Consider the following 24,374-nt stretch of genomic DNA (forward strand, 5'->3'; position numbering starts at 1 on the left):
AGTTTATATAAATTAGGGATGTAATTTCTAAAATGATCATTATTCTCTTTTCTCTTTCCTCTTCTGCCCTCAAGTTACACAAAATCAACTCAGATTTTTTTATAGTATTTTATAGTCTTCATTATTGACAGTTGTAATCTGTATTTTGTTCTAGAAGTAGTTCTTCTCCTTGACTGCATGTATTAAAACTTTCCGTATGGAAAGATAATGGAAAATCTATTTCCATAGAGTCCAACTTAAAGGGGGGAAAATTGCAAATAAAAATAGTTTAAAAAAAATGTTCTCAAAGCCTGAGTTCTCTCTGTTCATCAGATAGCAGATACTGTTTGAAATTTTCATTAACACTGAATTTAGAAGGAGAGAGAGGAAAGCAAAGAATAAAAGTAAAAAGGTAAGATAAAAAAGGCAAAAAAAAAAAAGAGGAAGAGTAAAGGAGGAGGAGAAAAAAAATGAGATGTTGGTTAAAGGCAATACTCGAATGTTATTTCTGAGGGAAGAGAAATGTTCAAGATACTCCTTAACCTGATAGACTTTTGTTTTGAAGATCTAAGGTTCCAGAATGCAGTATCTATTTATCTATAAAATACTTTCTAAATTTGCAGACTTTATAAAAATAATCTGCAACTACAGACTTCCAATTTTACTTTTCAGCACAAGTTGTTTCAGAGAAACAACTGATGGTGTTGGGTTACTGTGTTTCAGGTTTTTGTATTGCTTTGTTTATTTGAAGTTGTAAATAAAGAAAAACGTACTTGGATTAAGAATGTACATTTCAGCTTTTCAGCTAGTAGCTGATATTAATGGCCCTGCTAGTGAAATTGATGATAGCTCTATAGCTTGTGGTGCACCATACAAGCAGATTTGTCAAGTGTTTTCCACTATGAGAAACATTTATCTCACTTGTTCCACCTCTTTGTTGGGTCTTTTCTCCAATGGAAGACCAATTGAAAGAGGTTATGATCTGGAAGTCATCTGACCAATGCATTGTTGGGGATCTGTCTCACAGGTACTCTGTTACATATGATAGGGTCTAGGACCTCCCTCACGGGTTATGATAGTAAAGAACTTGGCTCCATAATGAGCGGACGGTCCATGTTAACCATATAGGGTTGAGGGGAAAATTTGAAGATGACGCAGGAACTTCCTACAGCTATGGTCCAGGACCTTCATCAGCAAGACTTAACCACATACTTAACAGGTGAACGGTGCTTTGCCAAAGTGCTGAGGATACAGAAAGATACATAAACTATTTGTATAAGATTCATGGTTACTAAAGGACATTTTCATGCTTACATCATTAAATCTTCATGAATTTTGGGGGGCAGGTATTCAAGGACTATTAGCCTGATTTTACAGATGAGGAAGCTGGGACTCAGAGAAGTTATCCATACCTAGTAAGTGACAGAGCCAGGGTTTATAATCAGTCTTCTGACTTCTGTGTCAGATGTCTTTATGATTTGATTGAGAAAACATGTGTATGTGTGTGCTCCTGCACACTGACCTATGTTAAGTGTCATATGAGTATAACCAACACCAGTGTATGGAGGCCAGAGTGAACAGTAAAACCTAGGAAAGATTCATGATGTGGTCTGGATGTGAAAGAGCAGTGAGTAAGACTTGGAGGAGGGACTCTGAAAGGGGAGAAGGAGGGAGAGTGGAATGGGCAGTGGTTCAGTGGTAAGACCACATGGTTTGTTTAGGAAACAATGAATAGATGAGTCTGGCTGGAAGCAGTTTAGAAGCAGTTTATGTAATATTTTGAAGGCCAGGGTATGGAATTATCATTTTAGCTCATTGGCAATGATCTATTGAAGGTTTATGAAAAGCAGGGGTGATTTGGAACAAACATAGAAATATTTCTATTTAAAGGTCACAGGAGATAGATGGTTTCCTTGAACACTTTTCACATAGGGATATATATGAATTAATTAGTAACTCAATGGCAAATACCTTTGTCAGAGGGAATGTAATGAAAGCTTAGAAGATTCAGACAAATAAGGCTCTCCATTCATATAGTGGGTTGGCAGGCTGTTTGCCCACTTACTCTGTTCGGAAAGCATGTATGGAGATCTTTTGATTCATAGGTTCTGTCTTGTCAGCTGGTCCTGTAGGAAGTCTTGACAAACATAAAATTTCAAAAACTAATTAAAAAGGTTCATTAGGAGATTTGGGTATTTCTGACTCCCTCTGCCCTCCCCTCTGTTTCCTCTTCTCTCTTCACCTCCACTCTGAACTATCTGGATTCAACTGTTTGCACTCTGTTTCTTTTGGCTGTGGAGACCGTCAGAAAGTGCTTGTTTCACTTTTTTCAGCATCATATATTTTATGAGGTTAATTGATAGAAGAAATATGCCCAAGTGATGTCATGTCTGAAGAGTAAGTGAGGAAACCTAAAACCCCAAATCTTGGTAAAGTTATATTAAGCCCAGACCTTGGAACCATAAAAGACTAGTAAAATTAGGTCAAATCATGTGACATACCCAGTTGGCATTGCAGCCCTATTGGGTTGAAACCTTACCTTAGCTTCCAAGGAAGTTCTAATTACTGTTCTTTATTTATAGGTAGATATTAGTTTGGTATCTGAATAGTTAGACTGTGTGAAAATACTTTTTGTGAGAGAATATACCTTTTCTTTTTCCTGTTGCCATTAGGACTTCGATATTACAGACTTCACACATGTTGGCAAGAAAGGTCTACAGACTTTCGAAAAACATTTTTTTGCCAGACTCTGGGAAAGTCTGGTTTAGGTCAGTTCAGGAAACACTCATTCAAGGTTCCACAGTAATATATTGTCTGTGGATAATACAAGGTCACAGGGAGAGACAGACATGTACACCAACCCACATACAAGAATATGTCTCCATGTCTAGAAGTAAGTGTATGTCAAAACAGTAAATTCTGATCCGACTTACTTCAAGGTATCACTGGGTGAGCAGCAGCTTGTCTTGACTGAGTACTTGGTGCTTTGCAGATAGATCTCTGAACATATCTAACATTAATCACATCCAGCTTTTGTTCAGAAGTAGTGTTCTTTCCCCTGTACTTACAGAATTATCAGACATGCTGTGTGTCCTTCATTCTTAAGCTTATCACCTTTTTTTTTTTTAACATACCACTTTTATTATTTTTTTTATTTTGTTAAGAACACTTAACATGAGACCTTATCCCCTTAACACATTTTTAAGTGTACAATGCAGTATTGTTAACTATGGGCACAATGTATAGTAGCTCTCTAGAACTTACTTATCTTGTGTAACTGAAACTTCATTGTCATTGATTAACAATTCCCAGTACACCCCTCCACCCAACCAGGGCAGCCACCATTCTGTTCTCTGCTTCTAAGAGCATGACTGTCTTAGATACCTCATTTAAATAGGCTCATACAGCCTCTTTCCTAATGGGACTGGCTTATTTCACTTAGCAGGATATCCTCAAGGTTCATCCATATTGTTGCCCATTGCAGGATTTCCTTTTTTTTTTTTTTTTTAAAGACTAAATAATATTCCATTGTATGTGCTTACATCTTACATTTCTTTTTTACTTTTTATTTTGATATAGTTTAAAAAATGTAATAATAGTACAGTGATCTGTCTTATGCTCCTTATACGGATTCAAGAATTAACATTTGTCCATTTATTCCTTGCACACTTGTTTTGTAAACATACACACCTTTAACCATTTGAAAGCATGTTACAGAATTGTGCCCTTTTACACCTAAATATTTTAGTGTAGATTTCCTAAGACAAGGATTCTCTTACATAACCATGGTACAATTCTCAAAATAAGAATGTTTTAATATGGACACTGTTTCTTAGTCCAGTCTATTAGTTTCATCTATTACCCTACTGTGTTTCATAACATTTTTTTTTTTTTCCCCAAACCCTGTCCAGGATCCAGTGTAAGGATCATTTATTGTGCTTAGTAGTTGTGTTTGTGTAGTGTCCTTGAACTTGGAACAATTCCTCATCCTTTCTGTGTCATGGCTTAATATTGTGTGTGCGTGTGTGTGTGTGTGTGTGTGTGTGTGTGTGAGAGAGAGAGAGATATTTTTTTATTGAGATAAAATTTTATAATGTGTAAGTTTCAAATGTACAACACTATTTGAAAAAATTGTATATTGCAATGATTGCCACAGTAGCATTTGCTAACACCTCTATCATGTCACATAATTCCTATTTCTTTTCTTCATGTATTCATCTGTTGATGGACATTTAGATTGTTTTTACATCTTGGCTATTATAAATAATGCTGCAATGAATACAGGTGTGCAGATATCTCTTGCAGATTTTGATTTCCATTCTCTTGGATAAATACCCAGCAGTGAGGTTGCTGGATCTTATGGTAGTTCTATTTTTAACTTTTTGAGAACTCCATACTGTTCTTCTTGGTGTCTGTATAACTTATATTCCCACAAACGGTGCATAAGGACTTTAATTTCTCCACATCACTGCCAGTACATGTTATCTCTTGTTTTTTTGTTTGTTTGTTTGTTTGTTTTTTGATAGTAGCTATCCTGACAGAGGTTAGCTGAGATCTCATTGTAGTTTTGATTTGTATTTTCCTGATGACTGGTGATGTTGAGCATCTTTTTAGATACTGTCAGTCATGTGTATGTCTTCTTTGGAGAAATGTCTATTCAAGTCCTTTGCCCATTCTTTCATTGGGTTATTGGTTTTTTGGGGTTTTTGTTTTTGTTTTTTGCTATTGAGTAGTGGAGTTCTTTGTATGTTTTAGGCATTAATGGTTTGTAACTATTTTCTTCCATTTTGTAGGTTACTTTTAACTCTGTTTCCTTTCTGTGCAGAAGCTTTTTAGTTTGATGTAGTCCGACTTGTTTGTTAGATTCTTAAACATGAGACACTAGTTCACACTTAATATAGCTTCCTTTTTAAACTCTTACAATGAGTGGTCGTTTAAGGGTGGCAAAACATGACTCCAACCAGAAGTCTAAGAAGCATTAACATGTAATTCAGGCTACTAACATGTGTCTGGCAAGAAAAATTCCTGTAGCCACGCAGATTCCAAGATCCTTACTTTCCTAGGTTTTCTTTGCTGGCCTTGCCATTCTTTTTTTGGAGTCAAAAATTCAGGTTTTACTTGCCTGGCCATTTCTTAACAGTATCAGTCAATGGATTGGAGCTCACTCATCAGTCATTCTGAAGGGCTTTTGAAGTAAGTACTTTGTTGGGGTACCTGCATGGCTCAGTTGGTGGGGCTTGACCTCAAGACCTTGAGATCAAGAGTCACATGCCCCACGGAGGCGTGCCTGGGTGGTTCGGTAGGTTAAGTGTCCAACTCTTGGTTTTGGCTCAGGTCATGAGCTCGTGGTTCACGAATCTGAGCCTCACGCGGGGCTCTGTGTTGACCATGTGGAGCCTGCTTGGGATTCTCTGTCTTTTTGCCCCTACCCTACTTGTGCATGCACACTGTCTCTCAAATACAAACTTAAAAAAAAAAAAATCTGTTTCTTAAAAATAAATAGAATGAACCAAATACCCTCTTTCCCCATGGGACCTGCTGTCACTGCTCTGCAGGTTGACATGCTCACCACCTGCCTCTCAGCACATTCATTGCTACGCATGAAGTAGGTGGTTCAGATGGCAGTTGTCACCGTAGTATTAAACAGGAAATGTTTTGCATAGGTTTCTTAAAACATATCTAGAAATTGCTTGGTTTTTTAATGCTTATTACTCATACTAGCTTTGACTTGTACCTTCTTATTTTGTATACATATATATAACTACTGGTGCATATAATTAATATAAATGGTTAGAGTCAGTTCTCTTGGGTTTTGGTCTTAAGTCGGTTTTGTAATCTGTTTCTGTCCATATTCACAGAATTTTGTGAATTCCAATTGGCAGTTTTTCCAAGACAGTGTGTCTTCTTCAAATGCTAGGGTAACATTTAGGTTTGAGTTCAGTGCTTGACAGATTAGCAGACAGTTCTCAAAGCTGATGAAAAGGGTCTGAGAAATTTGGTGGTGTTAGTTTGCTACAAGGTTTTGGTCAAAATGACTTCTCAGAAGACAGGATTTCCTTAAAATTCTTGAGACCTCGAAAAAAAAATGTCTAAATATTCATCTACCATTTTCTTTGTTCTATAAATGGTAGGAACTCCAAAAATTGGATGGGGAGCTGTTTTCTGCCTCTGGGAAATCATCTTTTGTATCCAGGCATCCAGAGCCCCAGAGCACTGCTTGCCTGAAGTGGGGAAGAAAGGTTCTCAGGACAGCCTACATTTAGGTACTGCGCTCCAGTGGTGCAGGCATTGGTTCACAGTCCCTCCATTAAATAGTTTATTCCCTTGTTTTTTCCTCTGGAATCTGAAGGAGTTCTCTCCAACCCTTACGTCTCTGGGAAGCTGTCCAGAGTCACCAGAGAGACCTGATTGTTTTAGGACCTCATTAGACCTGCTCCCATTAACTTGAAGGAATAGTGACACATAGTCAGAATGACTTCATTGGGCAGAAAATGATCTCTAAATGTCTGATATGGATGTCAGTGAAAATGAGGGAGTCAGGATTCTTTCAATGCAGTCATCCATAAAAACAATGAGGAAACTGGCTAAATATGCCAGAAACCATTTTTTTTCCCCCAGAATTCCAGGAATTAGCTAGTCCTGCAGCAATCTGGGGAGCGTGTATTTAGGAAAAATGACTCAATCTTGGTAGGAACAGCTGGCTTTGTGGCATTTCACTTACCCTGACCAAGTCCCCCGGCCCCCTCCCCAGTTCCACAGTAGCCTTGAAAACCAGGAGCTCCATAATCACAGGGAAAACCATCAGCCTGGCAGCCAGCAGGGGGGAAGAATGGAAATGAACTTCCTTCCAAGCCTCTTCCTCCTTGTCCTAGATTAAGCTCTGATGTATTTACTGTGAGATTTGAGAACTAGGGAAGATGCCGATTTTAAGCCTCTGTTAAGGGAACTTATACCATTCGTTCTTGACAGAATTTGGGATCATTAGAGACAGGAGTAAGGCTCATAGGAGGAAACCAGGAGAAAACTAGTGCTGCCTCTCACTGGGGCCTTTTAAATATAACCACAGTGAACCGGAGGGATAGTCTTCAGTTGGCTCTGTTGAGTCTGTTTTATATGAAGTTTCGTAATAACTTGAGGAAGGAAATATTGTAGTAATTGGTTTCACTGTGTAGAATTCTATAATGGTACATGTACCAAGTCTATTAGATTACCACAGAAGCACCCACATCTCCTGCTGACTCACCCATTTAATCCTTGTAAAGCTCAGGTCTTTGTGGAAAGTTTTTTCAAAGAGCTAAACTAAGATGTGATCAGTGCTTGTGTAAGGTGAACATGGCTTAGCCCGAAGGCCCGCGGCATGAACCGGATGTAGGCTCCCTTATCTGCTGTTTCTTTCAACTGTGGTATATGGAATCTTATTGACGTGTGTCAACGTGATTATGCACCAGCACCTGTGCATACAACGTTTGGTTGTGGTGACTAGTTTCAAGCTGCCTGAGTTTTTAATTGGTAACTGATTATTGCTGGGATTTTCCAACTCAGCCTAAGGGAATCAGTGTAACTCATACATTTGGTGGAGTTTTGCATGGCACTAATCAGTTCCCTTCATCCTTTTTTCTGTGGAAACTGTTAATCATTGTATTCAGCCTTACTGGCATCCAGGGGGACATTTGGCACCAGGGAACAAGATTTTTTTCAAAGCCCAGTTTTTCTGATGATACTTTTTTTTTTTTTATTAAAAAAAATTTTTATGTTTATTTTTGAGAGAGAAAGACAGAGGATGAGTGGGGAAAGGGGCAGAGAGAGAAGGAGACATAGAATCCAAAGCAGGCTCCAGGCTCCAGGCTCCAAGCTCCAAGCTCCAAGCTCCAAGCTCCAAGCTCCAAGCTGTCAGCGCATGGCTCAAACCCGTGGACCATGAGATCATGACGTGAGCTGAAGTCGGACACTTAACCAACTGAGCCACCCAGGCACCCCTGATGATACTTCTTTTGTTACATGTGTTGTGGCGGAATTTGGGCTTCTCACAGAAATGTTACACTTTGCTTTTTGAGGGTAGAGCAGGACCAGCTCTCCACCTAAGAGACCTTTTGGGAAACATTCTGTAGGGTGATTGAAGTGGAAGAGGCATTATGATCACATCCTTAGTTAGCCCTCTGTGTTTATGGGGATCTAAACCTAGACCATCCATAAGTACTTGCTTTTGTGCAGCTTCCCCCTCCCCCCTTCTTTATATGGAAAGTAACACGCAGCCTTAAAATATGAACAAAAATAATGAATCCAAGGATCACAAGGTGGGTATGTTTTACATCTGCACTGTTAATAGTTCTTGTTCAGTTGGGTTCACTGTCATGTCACCTTTATGAGGCTTTCCCTACAATTTGTCCATTCCTTTTAGATTTACTTCTTGAATTAGAGCCCTGTTGAAAAAAACCTCTGATCTGCCTAAAGACTGTTACCAGGAATAGGTCTGTATTAACTCAGTCAAATTGGGCTTGATTGAGAAAAGGTTGACTCTGTGGGGATTTTAAGTATGATACTTTGCAGAAAAAAATGTTCTCCTTTATGATGGGACTGTCGTCACTTTACCATCTTGGGCTGCGCAGGTGTGTGTACTGCTGAGTCTATTTTATGCATTGTGAGGTGCATGTGACAGAATGGTGGGTTGGGGGTGGAGTGTGGACCCAGCACACTTCATACAGGGGCTGTCAATATACTCACCTGTTGCATCCTAAACTAAGTGATGAGCCCTCAAAGGCAAAAGCAGCATCTTTCCTTGTCTTTCATTTTTCCTTAACACTTAGTAGAGTTTAGCATAAACAGGAGATGCTTAATAAAACCAGCTTTGGAGCTCAAACAAGAGATTTGGTTTGGTTTCCTGTGGCTGGTGGAGAACATCAGAGGCCAGTACTCTTATTTTATTTGTAAGTTTTTGTTTAAATTTCAGTTACTTAACATACAGTGTAATGTTAGTTTCAGGTGTACAATATCGTGATTCACCGTTTTTATACAATACCCAGTGCTCATCACAACAAATGTACTACTTAATCGAGGCCAGTACTTTTATAAATGTTAAAAACAAATTTTTTAATGTTTATGTTTGAGAGAGAGACAGAGGGAGAGAGAGAGCGCGCACCAGAGTGTGAGCAGGGGAGAGGCAGAGGGAGACATAGAATCAGGAGCAGGCTCTAGGCTCTGAGTTGTTAGCACAGAGCCCGATGGCGGGGCCTGAACCCGTGAACCATGAGATCATGACCCGAACCAAAGTTGGACACTCAACTGACTGAGCCATGCAGGCACCCCAGTACTTTTATAAATGAAAAAAATTTTTTTTAATGTTTATTTTTGAGAGAGAGAGACACAGACAGACAGAGTGTGAGTGGGGGAGAGGCAGAGGGAGACACAGAACTGGAAACAGGCTCCAGGCTCTAAGTTGTCAGCACAGAGTCCGATGTTGGCCTGAACCCACAAACTGTGAGATCATGACCTGAGCCAAAGTCAGACACTCAACCATCTGAGCCATCCAGACACCCCAGTACTTTCATAAATTTTTAAAAAGTGTTTGTTTTGAAAGAGAGAGAGAGAGAGAGAGAGAGAGAGAGAGACTCTAAGTGGGGGAAGGGCAGAGAGAGAGGGACAGACTCTCAAGCAGGCTCTGCACTGTCAGCGCAGAGCCCAACATGGGGCTCAAACCCACCAACCATGAGATCATGACCTGAGCTGAAATCAAGAGTCAGATGCTTAACTGACTGAACCACCCAAGTACCCCAAGGCCAGTACTTTCAGATTGCTTACCTTGTCCTGGTGTCCTTGTTGTGGTTAAGTGGATCCAAGAAATTGTTATTCTTAACTCTTTTGGTATTTTAGCATCAACCGGTTAAACAGATCTGTTAAAACCAGCTACACAGGGACAGTTTTTTTTTGGGTATTCTATCAATATTGTACATTGGAGCTGAATTTCAGACTGTCCAAAAAGAAAAAAGTAACTCAGTTGATATTTAAGGCAAATGAACCAAATATCTACCTAAATAGGTAGTCAAATACCACAAAAAGTGCATGTTGGAGAGTAGATTAACGTACATGTGAACCCATGGCACAGCCCCTAACACCAAGCCTTAGAGGTACAATGTAATCCTAAATTATTTACGAATATTTTGTATTTACAGAGGTAAAGAGTTGTGACATTTATCGGGGTGCATTTACTTAATGGGAGAAAATTCTTTCAGAATAACAATTCCAAAATAAATAGAGCAAGATTTCCTATTAAAACAAATCTTCCCTTTTCTGATATGTGATAGAGGATAAAGATTTAAAAAGAAAACTGCTTACCAAGTGCGTGGACCCGTGTGTTCTGAAAAAGATGCCTAGATGCTGCTGTTCTTAGCAAACTGAACCTTAGTCCTGCCTGGAGAAATAATTACTGGGAGTGGGATAGATGATGCCTGTATGGACCCAGTGCTGTCAGGATGACTGATACGAACGTTTGACAAAGAACTTGCCAGCACAGATGGCTGTAGGCAGTAGCTTTTTCATATGATAACCCGACAGATTGTCCATGAGTTGTAACTTGTAAAATGACACTGCCCTGCATCTCTGTGAGGACACTTAAAGTCTCGTCTCTTGATTTTTACTTGCTGTGTGGTTGTAGTTTCTTTGGGCTTGAGTTTTCTTAGCTGTATCAGGGAAGATTGGAATAAATGATAGCACGGATCTCTCTCAGCTTTCAGTGCTGATTGTTTTGGTTAGTGGTTGTACTGGTGATTTTTAAAAAACACAGTGATGCAGTGATTTTAAACACAACAGGTTCAAATGTTGCCTTTAATTCTTTAGTTTTCTATAAACCCAAAATGGGAGAAAAATAAATTGTAGATCAAGTGCCATACATTTTAGAAAAGAGCTAATCTCTATTTTTTAAACACAGAATATCAACAAATCAGATACACATTTTTACTTATTGACATATTTTTAAGCTCCTTAAGTATTGATAAGTATTTATGTACTGTTTACATTAAATATGTTTTAAATATTGATCCAGAATGTGTATTTGAGATTACCTACCTACTACAATGAATAGAAGCCTTTTGTGTTAACTTAGTAATTAGAATATTATAATTAATCTGTTTTTGCTAGTTTCTACCAATACAAGTAATGACAAAGACATATTCATTCATTAGAGTTCTATTACAATCCTGAAGCTGAAGAACTGGATTAATAAGTAAAAGGAAGGAACTTGCTATGTTGCTTTACATCTCTTAGGAAACACCATTATATGTGTATGTTTGGTCTACTTGGCAGAACCATTAAAATGTATATGGAAGTGATACAGAAACACACACTGACCTGTCCATCATCCTTAAAGAGTCCCTTGCTTTGGTCAGTGAATCTCCTGTAGTCGTTGCTGCACCTAAATATAATTTAGTAAAGGATGTTTGATTCCCTTAAAAGTCACCTTTTTTCTTTTTCCAACTTAATCACAGATAACTTCATTGTGCTCTGGTAGCCACTGCGTTCAATTAAAAATGCCAACCGTCTCTCTCATCAGCTATGATATACTTGACAGGTGACGCCAATAAAGAAATGCAAAACAGGTTAAAATAAATTCAGAAAGAGGAGGGGAAAGAATTTCTGAAAGAGACCAGGAAGACCACAGACATTTGGGTCAGGTTGGCTGCATGGCTGTTATTTAAAGAGACACCAATGTCTGTGAGACCTCCATAAAGTGTGTTAGCAGACATGCTCAGGCTGGGGCTATGGTGAAGGGACACATTTTGCAAGTGTATTTTAGAGGTTGAAAGTGTCCTTACAATCACGCGAGTCTGAATTTGTTTCCTTAGCTTTGTTTTTGCATTCAGAAGTGAATTGTTAGGCCAACTTCCATGCTGCATTTTTATTTCTAAGTGTGCATAAAGCAGGAAAGCCCTTGAATAAAGCATTCTTCTTAAGACTTCCATCAGCAAACTATTTTATCCATTCAGGTATACGGAGGCAAGTTGATGTATTGAAGTGCTTTTCACCAATTTATTTGGCTCATTAGTAGGCTTATGTGAAAAAAAAAATCGTCCTCTGTTTGATAGTTTTTGAATAGAAAGTGACTTAAAAGGGCTGCTCAGCTGGATGGCTTCAGACAGACCTGCCGGTTCAGTGTTCAACTCACAGCCTGCACCTGTGGGACTTCTGAAAGCAGTTAACGTTAATCATAACTTCCTTTAAATTTTTTAATTAGTTCAGGAAGAAGGAAGGCCTCGGGCTGATGTTTTATAGATCATTTCTGTCATTGACTCTATGGGAGAGTAGTTGACAATTTTTGAAATTCGCTTTTATGTTGGTCTTGGAGTTGCAGAGAAAGCTGTATTTAGGGGCACTGACTAAAGCTCACATTGACGCTCTTGGCGTTGTTAGCTTGTCCGCTAGCACTGTGTTTACCTTGCCGCTTTGTTACTACGTGCAGCCTCTGCTGAATCTCTAGACAGGGGAACTGAGGCTTAGCAATGTAGGATCTCTAGAATGAGTTTTAACATTGAAACCTCTTCACCGTGTGACATGCCAACACATTTCTATGTAAGCTTCAGCTTCCATACCGGGCTTTGGGTGAGGGATCAGGCTGTCGAGGCATTTGTATACTGTTAAGGTCTTGGGTACAGTTAAAGTCTAACATCACAAGCTGATATCAAAGCTGGTAATGTACGACCTTGCCTAGCCTTAAACTCCTCTAACAGGGAGTCCTGAGAGCAGTAATGGGAAGGTGCAGTTAAACTGGGGGCAGATGACTGGCAGTCTAGGTATAAGCTAAGGCTTCACCCCTTTGCTTGTTTGCAAATGCAGTCTGCATGCATGCTGTTTGAGATCACCTCTGCGAATCTAGCTTGGCTTCCTGATTGGGAGCCTGGGGTTGTCGGCGGATCTCCTGTGCAATCTGATGTGCTATATGCTGTGAGTGAAGTTGAGTTTCATTGTCCATGGTATCTGGCTTGATGCGATGGTGACCAGTACACAGAATCGTGTAGGCTTTGCAGTCCCTGGAAATAGCTTTGTGGTGATGGATTTGTGGTGGTGGTTTCAGCCTGTAATCCTCACTTAGGTGCAGATAAAGATAGAGAACAGTTTCCATTTTTTAAGTGGCTGTGTCTGTGCTAAGAAGGTAACCTGTAGTTTCATGGAAGTTTCCCTTTTTATTTGTAGATATAATACTTTGCCAAGCAGAAGAACCCTGAAAAATTCAAGATTAGTGAGTAAGAAAGACGACGTGCATGTCTGTATCATGTGTTTACGTGCCATCATGAATTACCAGGTATGTTTGTGTTCTGATTCTTCAAAAAATCTGAAAAATCTGTCAGATTCAGATCTTGTCCTCTTTGGTTTCTTTGTATTTCTCTTTGAAATAAATGTCAGGATTTAATGCAATTCAACTGAAAAAAGGGTCTGGTTCATTTTAATGCTCAAGATTTAACTCACTGCCTTTATATTTTAGTTAGCATTTATCCTTTATGATGTACTTGGAGGGAAGATGTTTTCCTCCTACGGTCATAAACTTGTTTAGATGAGTTGGTGAATGTTTGTGACCACATATGACAGAATAAGCCACTGATTGTGGGCAATAATGGACCAACTTTAGAATGGTAGGAGTGAGGGATGCCTGGGTGGCTCAGTCAGTTGAGCCTCCAACTCTTGATTTCGGCTCAGGTCATGATCTCATGGTTTGTGGGTTTGAGCCCCACATAAGGTTCTGCGCTGACAGTGCGGAGCCTGCTTGGGGTTCTCTCTCCCTCTCCCTCTTCCCTTCCTCTGCTTGTGTGTGCATGTACTCTCTCGCTGTCTCTTTCTCTCCAAATAAATAAATAAACATAAAAAATTAAAAAAAAAAACATTAGGAGTGAATAGACTCTTAACGTTGGTCAGTGGTCCTCAAAGGGTTATATGGTAAAAAGGTGAGAAGTTGCAGTTACTGTCTGTTGGGCTTAGTGGTTCTTAATCTTTAGAAGAAGTGCCTGGAGGATTCTTGTTGAAAGGGCAGATCCTCCTCCAGGTGATGGTGATGCAGGTTATCCCCAACATAACAGGGAGAGAGACAGCTTAACGTGTGAATTGGATTAACTTTAACAACAAAGTGGAAGTTGGCGCCCGATAGGGTTTAAGTTAGGTAAATGGAACCAGGAGTAAGAATCAGAGAAACGTAATTCAAATATAAAAATAGGATTTGATATCCATGGGTAGGGATGCTAAAGGTGGATCCAAGCAGAAGTGGAAGGTAAACATGTAGGTAGAAGGTATTAGAATTCAAGCCCAACATAAGGGTGCTGAATTGAAGAGGGAGAACGTGCATTTTATTTTTTCTGTCAGTCAATATTTTTTGAGCATTGCCAGAGAGACCCTCTTCTGGGCAGAGGGAATAAATACCCCAGGGAACTTACTTTCTAATGAAAGGGGTGACAGGTGATAAATAATTGGTAAAACATGCAGTGTTGGAAATAACAGTAATGATGATGAGATGAAACGAAAGCTCACACTTAGAGTGGTTCCTAAGAGGACCAGTGCTTTTAAGCCTGGTACTTAATTTAAAGCTTATAACAGTCCTATGACATTAGTAATACTACTATCCCCATTTTACTGATAAAGAAGCTGAGACACAGAGAAATGAAGTTTTACTTAATTAGCCAGCAAGTGGTAGAATCAGATTTAAATCCAGGGACACGGGCTCCAGAGCAATGTTACTAATACTGTGAAAAAACTAGTCAGGAAATAAGAATGGGAAGTGATGAAAGTGTGTGTTCAGTTTTAATGAGGCCAACTGGGAAAGTGTCCTGGAGAAGTAGCAATTTTTCACAGTAGCAGTTTGAAGAAGGAAACAAGGTGAGAGATTTTAGGGAAAGAAGATTCTAGGTAGCAGAAAGGATGACTGCAAAGGCCATGGGGCAGGAATAAGCCTGATGTGCTCGAAGCCCAAGAAGGAGGCCAGGTTGGCTGCATCAGAATAAGTAAGAAGGAGAAGAGAGGTAGATGAAATCTGAAGTTAACATGGGGTCCTGACTGTGGAGGGCTTTATAAGCCAGTGAAAGGATACAGTCTTTACTGTGAGTGGAAAGCTATTGAACAGTTCTGAGGGAAAATGTGACATGATCTGATACTTGATTTTAGCATGACATTCTAGCTTCTGTGTTTAGGATTGACCTTGGGGGCCAAAGACGAAAGGAGGTAGACCATTTAGAAGGTTGCTGCATTAGTTTTAGGTGAGTGTTGATGGTGGTATGGGCCAGGATTATAGGAGCAAAGATGATGACAGGTGGCCGGATTCTGGTTTTCTTTTCATGGTAAAGACAACTTGGATATGTGGTAAGGAGTGGGGGGGGCCTTGAAGTGTTTGTCTTGAGTCCTTACTAAGATGGGGGAGGCTACAGGATTTGGGAGACTAGATTAAGAATGAAGTTTCAGGGATGTTACCTTTAAGATGTCTGTAGTCGGGGCACTTGGATGGCTCAGTCGGTTAAGTGTCCAACTTTGGCTCAGGTCATGATCTTGTGGTTCTTGAGTTCAAGCCTCTTGTCGGGCTCTGTGCTGACAGCTCAGAGCCTGGATCCCACTTCAGATTCTGTGTCTCCCTCTCTCTGTGTTCCTCCCCAACTCATGCTCTGTCTCGCTATCTCTCAAAAGTAAAGAATAATAATAATAAAAATGTCTGTAGTCGTCCACATAGAGATCTTAAATAAGTGGTTGGATATGTCAGTCTGGAATTCAAGGCAGAAGTCTGAGCTGGAGTTTAAAATTTGGGATTTAATTGATGGTGTTTAAAGCCAGGGGAGTGCATGAGATCAACAGGGGTAGACAGAGAAGCAAAGAGATCCAAAATATGAACCCTGAGGCATTCTGTTTAAATATCAGAGACATGAGGAAAAACTAGAGAGACTGAGGAGTAGACCGGGAGGTAGGAGCCAAGTAGAGGAAGTGTTTGAAGGAGAAAAGAGTGCTCAGCTGTGACCAGTGCTGCTGCTGTGTCAAGATGAGCCCTGAGAATTGGCCATGGGCTTGGCAAAGTGTGGGTCATTGGCATTTCTGGGATGAACAGTTTCACTGGAGAGGTGGGGATGATATGCCTGATTAAAATGATTGCAGGGTGCCTGGGTGCCTCAGTCGGTAAGTGTCCGACTTAGGTTCAGGTCATGTTCTTGCGATTCGTGGGTTCCAACCCCACATCGAGCTCCATGCTGACAGTGCGGAGCCTGCTTGGGATTCTCTCTCCCTCCCTCTCTCTCTGCCCCTCCCACTCACTCACTCTCTCTCTCAAAATAAATACATAAAAACTTAAAGTGATTGCAAGAGACGTCAGTAGGAGGAGACTGAGTGCTTGGAGTTATGCTGTCCATGTTAGCAGAGAAACAAGGCAGCAGGTACACAGGTTGTAGGGTCAAGAGGGATTTTGCTGTTGTTACCGTTTAAGTTGAGTTTTTATGCTAAGGAATCAGGGAGAAATAATGATGAGGGCTGGGAGAATTGCTGGAGCCTAGGCTCTTCTTGGGAAGGGTATCAAAGACTTACCTGGAGGGAGTGGCCTTGGATTGGAGCCCAGGAGGGTTCCTCTTCAGGAAAAGGTGAGGAGGCAAGTGGTGGATCTGTGGGTGGATGGATATTGGGTTGGGAGCTTTTAGAAGATTTTTTTTTTTTTTTCTCTGATGCCTTATATTTTCTCTGGGTAATGAGAAATAAAGTCACGAACTGAGAGTGAGCTTGGAGGAGAAGGAATGATTCCTCAAATCAGCAGAACCAAGAGTGATTCTGGAGCCTGTTGTTGAACTTGTTACTTCCTTTAATTAACATGCCTCAGGATAAGACAAGTCTTCCTAGGCTCTGGTCCTGATAGCCATTGCCCAGAGAAGGGATGTGAAGCAGTGGTTGTCAATCCTGACTGCATAGAGAAGTCAGCTTAAAAAATGTTCAGATCCTTGAGATTCAAAGTATATTGCATTGGTGGTTCAGTGGTAAAATTCTCGCCTGCCAAAGTATATTGACCTGAGGTGTATCCTGGAAAATCAGTGTTATGTTTTTTTGCTTTGTTTTGTTTTGTTTTGTTTTTTACTCTTCCTCTTCCACATGATCTTGCTGAGCAGCCAGATTGAGAATCACTGGACTGGAGCCTTTTCAGCATTTTAATAAAGGGAAACACATAGTTCAGTCATAAAGAATGAGAATATGGTCTCTTGATAATAGCATGATTCCTGAAATTTTTCATAGAGAAATACATTCAGGCACTGTTGTGCCAGAAACATAAATGCATTTGTGATGCTATAAATTACCTTAGGTAGAATTTTCAAGTTCTCCTTATTTTTTTCAAATCACTATGGACAGTCCCCCCCCTAAGCTGACTCTCTCTAATGCTCTATTTCACATTAATTTCAGTATGGCTTCAACATGGTCATGTCTCATCCACATGCTGTCAATGAGATCGCACTGAGCTTGAACAACAAGAATCCAAGGTAAGCTTACTTTGTAATTGCTCAAGTATAAATCTACCTAACGGAAGCAGAGGGCTGGTCAACATCTAGCCAGGTTAGAGTTTGGAAACTTTCAAATGTACCTCTTTGGATTAAGATTGCCAGTACACTCCTTGGCTGTGTAGACTTCTCTTCTCAGCGAAGTTACAGTTGTACATGTGGTGGAGTTGAGCACCTGGAGACATTACCCCTTCACTGTTCTCTTCAAGCTTTCACTTCTCTCTAGGCCTGGTTTTTAGCATCCTCGCAAATTTTGCCAGATCTGGTAGAGAGCATGAGTTTGCCTGGTTGTTAGAACTAGGGCCAGGAGAGCCTCCATACAGACTTAGCTACACCACTTACTGCTGAAAGCTAACTGCAACCACTCTTCCTTGTCTACACTTTACTTGGCAGCCTTTACATGTGTAGTTTTTATTACCAGACAAAAAAAGAAACACAAAACAAAAATAACTGTGCACGTGGATTGCTTCTTCTACTCCCTTGCCTCTAAAAGCCAGTGCCATTTTATTCACATCCCATATTATCCCTAGAAGCCTGTTTTCATCAGTTTATTTTAGTTACTATAATGTGTTTTCCATTTTGGTGAGGGATTCCGCATTTCACAAGTCTTACTCCCTTCACCAGATACCTCTGCATGGACCATATATCGAAACACTGGTTAATGCCACCAAAAATTCTGATTTCAAATGAGATCCTTTCTGACATGGAATGAATTGCAAACTGTAAAGTCCTATTTAAATGTTGAATATTATTTCAAACTTCCCCTAATTAATAGTTTTTGCAAATTTACAATTGCTTCCTAAGTTTATTAGGAAATCTGGGTTTTCTTGCTTCTTTGTCCCTGCCAACTATTACAGGGAAGCTGTTATTCATTTTTCTTAAAGTAATTGACATTGTGGATATCAGGCCGGTCTTTATTTAGTGGTTGGCAATAGCTTTTTTCCAGGAAAAAAAAAAAAAAAATACAGAAGTGATCTTATGAAAAAAACAATGCTCTTCTTGATGTTGTATTTGACAACTTAGACTGTATTGCCAAGGGTTTCTTTCTAAAAATACTTCAGATGGCATTTTAGTTTTTTTCTTTAGTCAGAGAAAATATTCTTGTATTAGTACCGCTGTAATCCAGTTCCTTTCAGATCTCCTACATATAAAGAAGTGGTGACAAAAACTTGCATTGTCACAGGGGATCTTTATGGCGCCATCTGTCAATTAGCAGATTTGAAATATAGGACATTAATTTCAGTAGATTTTGAATTTGGGGGGCAAATGTTACTTCTCTGACTCTAAAACCAGAGAAGGTATTTAACCAGTGGGTTGTTTTTCTGAATATTCTCAAGTTCCCAATGGTCTTTAGCTTATCAATAAAACTTTTTCAAACATATCATACTGAGTCACCCACTGATAGAAGTGAAAGACTAATCTTCCCAGAATTAATTTTCATTATTGAGTCATTTTAATTCGAATGTTGGGAGTGGGAAACATTCCTTCCAACTTTGGTACCTCAGATAAATCACATACATAGAAGTTAGTAAAAGTTTAAAAATGTACTTTAATATAAATATACCTTAGTAAAAGTTTAAGAAACATACATGAACAAATTATTTTATTATCATAGCCATTTTGGAAGGAAAGGAGAGTTGATTCATCATGTTACTTCACTGATTTTTTTTATTTTTTATTTTTTATTTTTTTGCTTGTTTCTTCTTGTTTCGACAGAACAAAAGCCCTTGTCTTAGAACTGTTGGCAGCTGTTTGTCTTGTCAGAGGCGGGCATGAAATCATTTTATCAGCATTTGACAACTTTAAGGAGGTAGGATACTTGGGAGTTCGCTCACACAAACATATTTGGACATCTTTAAATAGAATGATTTACATTTTCTGTGTGTATGTTTTATTATGAGATATGTTGTGAAATGATCACCACAATAAGTGGTGATTACCATGGTTTACCTTTTTATTTATTTTGGGGCCTACAGGGTAGACTAGTTAATTTTCTAAGACGTCACTGAGGGAGAAGTAGTGAACTTAGTCTAAATATCTTAAATGGATGCATTAAACTTTCTTTGATGTCTCATTTCCAAGAAAAGTTAAAAACTATTTGCAGGATCTATTTCCATTTGGAGAACATGGAATTGCCAGTTTGCAAACAGTTTGCAAACATGTTTTGTTAAACGTCTGTGGTTTTCATTATGGTTGATACTTGAGCACCCACCGTGTACATTTTATGAACTCTTCAATCGTAGCTATTTTCCCCAAATCACATACATTATCATTGCCGTGCTGAATGCCACCAGAAACCTCTCAAATAAATACACACACTGATTTTAGCAGTTTGTAATCTTAACCAGGTGATCCTTTGCTAGGCAAACGGTAAACCCTGGGACTTGCATGGTTGAAAATGGAAACTAAAAGGACTACAGAAGAAACAGTTGCACACAGATAATATGATACCAAGGATTGTGGCCCACGGTATCAAGACATCATGACTGAAATAATCACTGGGTGGTAGAGTGCAGGGTTACATGGCCCCAAAGAGTCCCTGTTGGCTCCCCTTGTATGTGCCTAACATCTGAGGCTACTTTGAGGTGGGATATTACAAAAATAAGTAAAGGCACTTGGAGCTCAGGCTTCAGTAAGACTGTCAGCCAAATTGTGGCTTATCCTGGCAGTCCCATTTGATTCCAGATGCTCCTGGATTAGAATCAGATTTAAGAGGGACTTACAGACTCTTGCTCGTCTTTTCCTGGGAGCCTCTGGAATAAAACCCTGCTAGTATTTATTGAAGACCTACTCTATGGCAGGTGCTATGCCTAGGTGCACACATGTAATCACGTGGTTCTGTGAGAATATATGAGACAAGTATTAATGTCTACATGTTCTAGAAGACAAAACTGAAATTCCAAATACATTTTGTTTGTCCATGGTCACATAGCTAGATGAGTGGCAGAGCCAGGACCATGATTTGGTGCTCCTGATTCTGAACTTCCATTTTATTTTATTTTATTTTATTTTATTTTATTTTATTTTATTTTATTTTATTTTATTTTATTTTATTATTTTATTTTATTTTATTTTTTTATTATTATTTTTTTTTAACATTTATTTATTTTTGAGACAGAGAGAGACAGAGCATGAACAGGGGAGGGTCAGAGAGAGAGGGAGACACAGAATCCGTAACAGGCTCCAGGCTCTGAACTGTCAGCACAGAGCCTGATGCGGGGCTCAAACTCACGGACCGCGAGATCATGACCTGAGCCAAAGTTGGACACTTAACTGACTGAGCCACCCAGGCACCCTTGTTTTGACTTAGAATTTTAAAAGCTTTGACCAGAATCTGCCTCATTTCTGTAGTTACTTATATAAATGATGGTGTTTAAGATTGATTCTTCTTGGACAGGCATTTGCATGTTAGAGAAACAATGCCGTGAGGGAAGAAAAGGGACAAGAGCCATGTTCTCTGTGTCTTCTTGGCATGCATTAACCTCAAGGAGGTGTCCATGTCAAAAGAGCATCAACCCATTTATCTGTTCAGTCTTAGGGTGAAAAGCATATTTGTATTGATCCTTTTTTTGTTTGTTTGTTTTTAATGTAATGCCATTGTCAGCCCAGAGTCTTTTAAATTTCTTCCTTTTCTCTTTTCTCCTATTTTATGTGAGGGAATTTATTTTCTCATACATCACATTTAATAGTGTATTCTTTAATCATTTTGGCAAAAATGTCAGTGGAATCTTCTGGGTTTAGGGAGATGTGAGAGGCAGCTGTTCCTGATCAGGAAAAGTTGTACTTAAGATTTCAGATGCTTGTGCAGATAGGGTTTGGGTGAGAGTAATCTGTATTGAGCTGATCATGGCAGAGAGAGAGTACCATAGCAGGTACTAGGTAGGATACTAGGGAGTAGGGCCAACAAAAAGTCTTTACCTTCAAGAAGATTGTTTTTAAAGCTTTTTTATCCCTTTTAGTAAGTTGGGATTCCATTCACTTCCTAAAGAAAAATGAAGGGATTTTCCCTGTTTTCACCAGGAGGACTGATGGAAGGTAGTCGTGGGGTTCCACATCAGACATCAGTATCTTGTTTTGCAGATAAAGTAATGTGCAATAGAGAAGCCAGTCCCTTTGGGCTTTGATCATTGTTAAGGCACAGCCAAGCATACTGCTGCAATATGGTACCAGATTCTAAAGGGAAATTTAAAGACCATGTGTCTTAAGAATGTAGCAGGATGTTTTTCCTCTCTACTTCTTGAGCCAACAAATCCATTCTGTCTTATTTGACCACCACAAATTAATTCAAATGTAAATTAAAGGAAGGTATCTTTTAGCTTTTGATCGACTTTTATGTGTGATTCCTTAAATTTCTCACATTTCAGTTGAAATTCACAATCTCAACAAGTTTGTTTTTCTGTGTTTTGCCAAGAATTTCGCCACATGTCTGAAGTACATACTTTAGGAAAAGAGGAGGTGCTTCCAATTTAATGATTGCTGATGGCAGGAAGAATATTAACGCAAGGCCTTGATTTTCATGGGAGTGGAGGTCCCATGAATAAGCACATATATCACCTCAATGTATTTGATGATAAATGAATTCTTATTCCAAGCCTGGTTTATGACATCCCTGAAAATGTGAGTGTAAGGTGTACGTAAAGACTAAACCATTCAGTCAACCATGTACTCCTTGAATTCTTTTCTCTTAAAATTTTTCCCCTAAATAAAAGGAATTAATACATCTGGTTTTGGTGTTGAAACATCTCCTCATGAAAATTTATGGTCCTGAATTGAAGACCAGGGTGAGAACAAGGAGTCATCTCTTTTTCACTTACTGGCTAATTTAGCCATGTGGAGGGATGTATTACCATCTTGTCTGAATCGATACTTTCTTAGTTGCATTGCAATGTATGTTTTTGAACAGTTGGCCTACCCGACAGGCAGAAAAAATAAAACGTTTCGAAGCAAAGGTCGTTCTGTTGGTATTTGCATTAGTGCAGAGTCTTGTTTGCATGAACCAGAAACTGACTCTAATGTACAGAAGAAAGGGTTGATTGGAAGGATGTTGAGAAAGGCACAGGGTTGACAAGGAGCCTAGAGAAACAGCCCTGGAAAATGGGCAAGCGTTTCTAAAATGTGGCTAGACTCAGGCTGTGTGCCCTTGAAGCCTAGCCACCATAAACACTTCTTGAGTTTCTCATCATGCTTTTTCTTCTCTCCCAAATACCATGGACCATAGCTAGTGATCCACTAGGCCATAAAAGTACACTTATGGGCAGGACATGAACTAGCCCCAGCTTTAGAGTTATAAGCACTATTTAATCCAGTTTCCCTTAGGAACCTTGAAGTCTTCTACCTAGACCTTACTCTTTCCAACTTTTCTTAGTCTTCCTACTTTTTTGCATTCTATTCTTTGATAAGTTTGACAAACTGCTTTTAAGAAAGTGTCTCCAAAAGTCTGGCAAAAATGCTCCCATTTGAAATTAGAGGGAAAGATGCTAAGGCCCACAGATTCTGTAATGGAATAGCCTGCTATGATACTACTAATAAAACTCTTGGAGGGTTTTGAGCTACCAGCTCCCCCAGGCTGCTGGGAGGTGCACCTGGAATTCATCAGGATTCCAGAATGATTATAACTGTGTTCTCATCTGCTTCCAAAATGACAGCATCTGGCTTTAACAAATAAGCCTGAGGCCTGAGTTGGGTTATTAAAGGCCTAACTCCTTCCCACTTCTGCCCTTCTAGTATAGAGAGGTGGAGCCTTGTGAAATGAGTCACTCAAGGCCACCAGTGCTCCAGTGCACAACACTCTTGGCAGTAGCCATTATTTTTTTGGCCTTTTTCTAGAAGGCTTCTTAAGAAAGCTGATGTGGTTTAGCTACCGGGCACTGGAAAGCACTCATGCTACACATTATTAAGTTGATTTAAGAAAGCCTGTCAAGTTTTATTTACAATGGGCCAAATTGGGCAGGAAGGAGAGCAGACATTTTGGTGTGCTTCCAGCATCCTTCTGAGTTTAATCTCGTCTAATCTAACCTCTTGAACATTTGAGGGTATAGGATTATAAATTCAGCACAAGACCATCCGGATAATTCCTTCACTGGTAAAAATTTTCAACTCGGAGGGAAGGGTACTTTGTTCTGTCTCTCAGTGAACTATAAGCAATGTATTTTCTCAGATCTCAAACGGGGAGCTACATTTCTAAAGCATGCATGTATTTCACTGTATGAGACAAGAATTACACTAATCTGATTCACTGAAAGTCTTCTCTGGCCAGTCCATCTTCCAGGGATCAGGAAGCAGAGTCACAGCAATTATTCTTTTGAACTATTTATTAACTGTTACAGTTATTGCTTGTGTATAATAAGTTACCCCAAACATAGTCTTATTATGTTCATGGATTCTGTGGATCAGGAAGCCAGGCAGGGATGATTGTCCCACCTCCATCATGCCCAGGGCCTCATCAGGGAAGATCCCAATGACTAGGGGTAGGAATTCATTTGGAGGCTTCTTCATCAAGTATCTAGCTTCTGGGCTCTGATGACTCAAAGACTGAACTCAGTAGAGCCTGTCATGAGTTCTCCATGTAGAACTCCATGTGGCTGGAGGTTCTTAGAGCATGAGAGCTGGCTTCCAAGAGGAACTGTCCAGGAAGGAACATCTAGAGATCAGGTATTCAAAGAGATAGAAGTTGCAATATGTCTTCTGAGCTAGTGTCAGAGCCATCAGTGTTGTTTCCGCTGCATTCTGTTGACGATAAGTGAGTCACTAAGGCCAACGCAAATGCAAAGGGGAATCAATGATTTTACCTCTTGATGGTGGATTGTGAGGGTCACAGTGCAGGAGAACATGTGGGGTGGGAGAGCCTGCTGTGGTCATCTTTAGAAAATACGGTTCACCTCAGTAACTTCTTAAGAATTACCAATATATCTATAG

General features: G+C 39.6%; 1 protein-coding gene across 8 annotated transcripts in view; it reads left to right on the forward strand.

The window, feature by feature from the left end:
- FMNL2 (formin like 2) overlaps positions 1–24,374 on the forward strand; it is a 312,996-nt gene that overhangs the window by 232,173 nt on the left and 56,449 nt on the right. For 7 of the 8 annotated variants that reach the window (XR_006220721.1, XM_042994450.1, XM_042994446.1 and 4 more), the window contains 3 exons: positions 13,159–13,267; positions 17,365–17,441; positions 19,176–19,269. Coding sequence is in view for 7 of the 8 variants with exons in the window: in XM_042994450.1 (XP_042850384.1) it covers positions 13,159–13,267; positions 17,365–17,441; positions 19,176–19,269 (280 nt within the window). In the remaining variant the exon portion in view is untranslated. Of the gene's footprint in view, positions 1–8,791; positions 8,904–13,158; positions 13,268–17,364; positions 17,442–19,175; positions 19,270–24,374 lie in introns of those variants that run through there. The other variant, XM_042994453.1, reaches the window with a different exon arrangement.

Source organism: Panthera tigris, chromosome C1, assembly GCF_018350195.1.
Source record: "Panthera tigris isolate Pti1 chromosome C1, P.tigris_Pti1_mat1.1, whole genome shotgun sequence".
Taxonomy (NCBI): domain Eukaryota; kingdom Metazoa; phylum Chordata; class Mammalia; order Carnivora; family Felidae; genus Panthera; species Panthera tigris.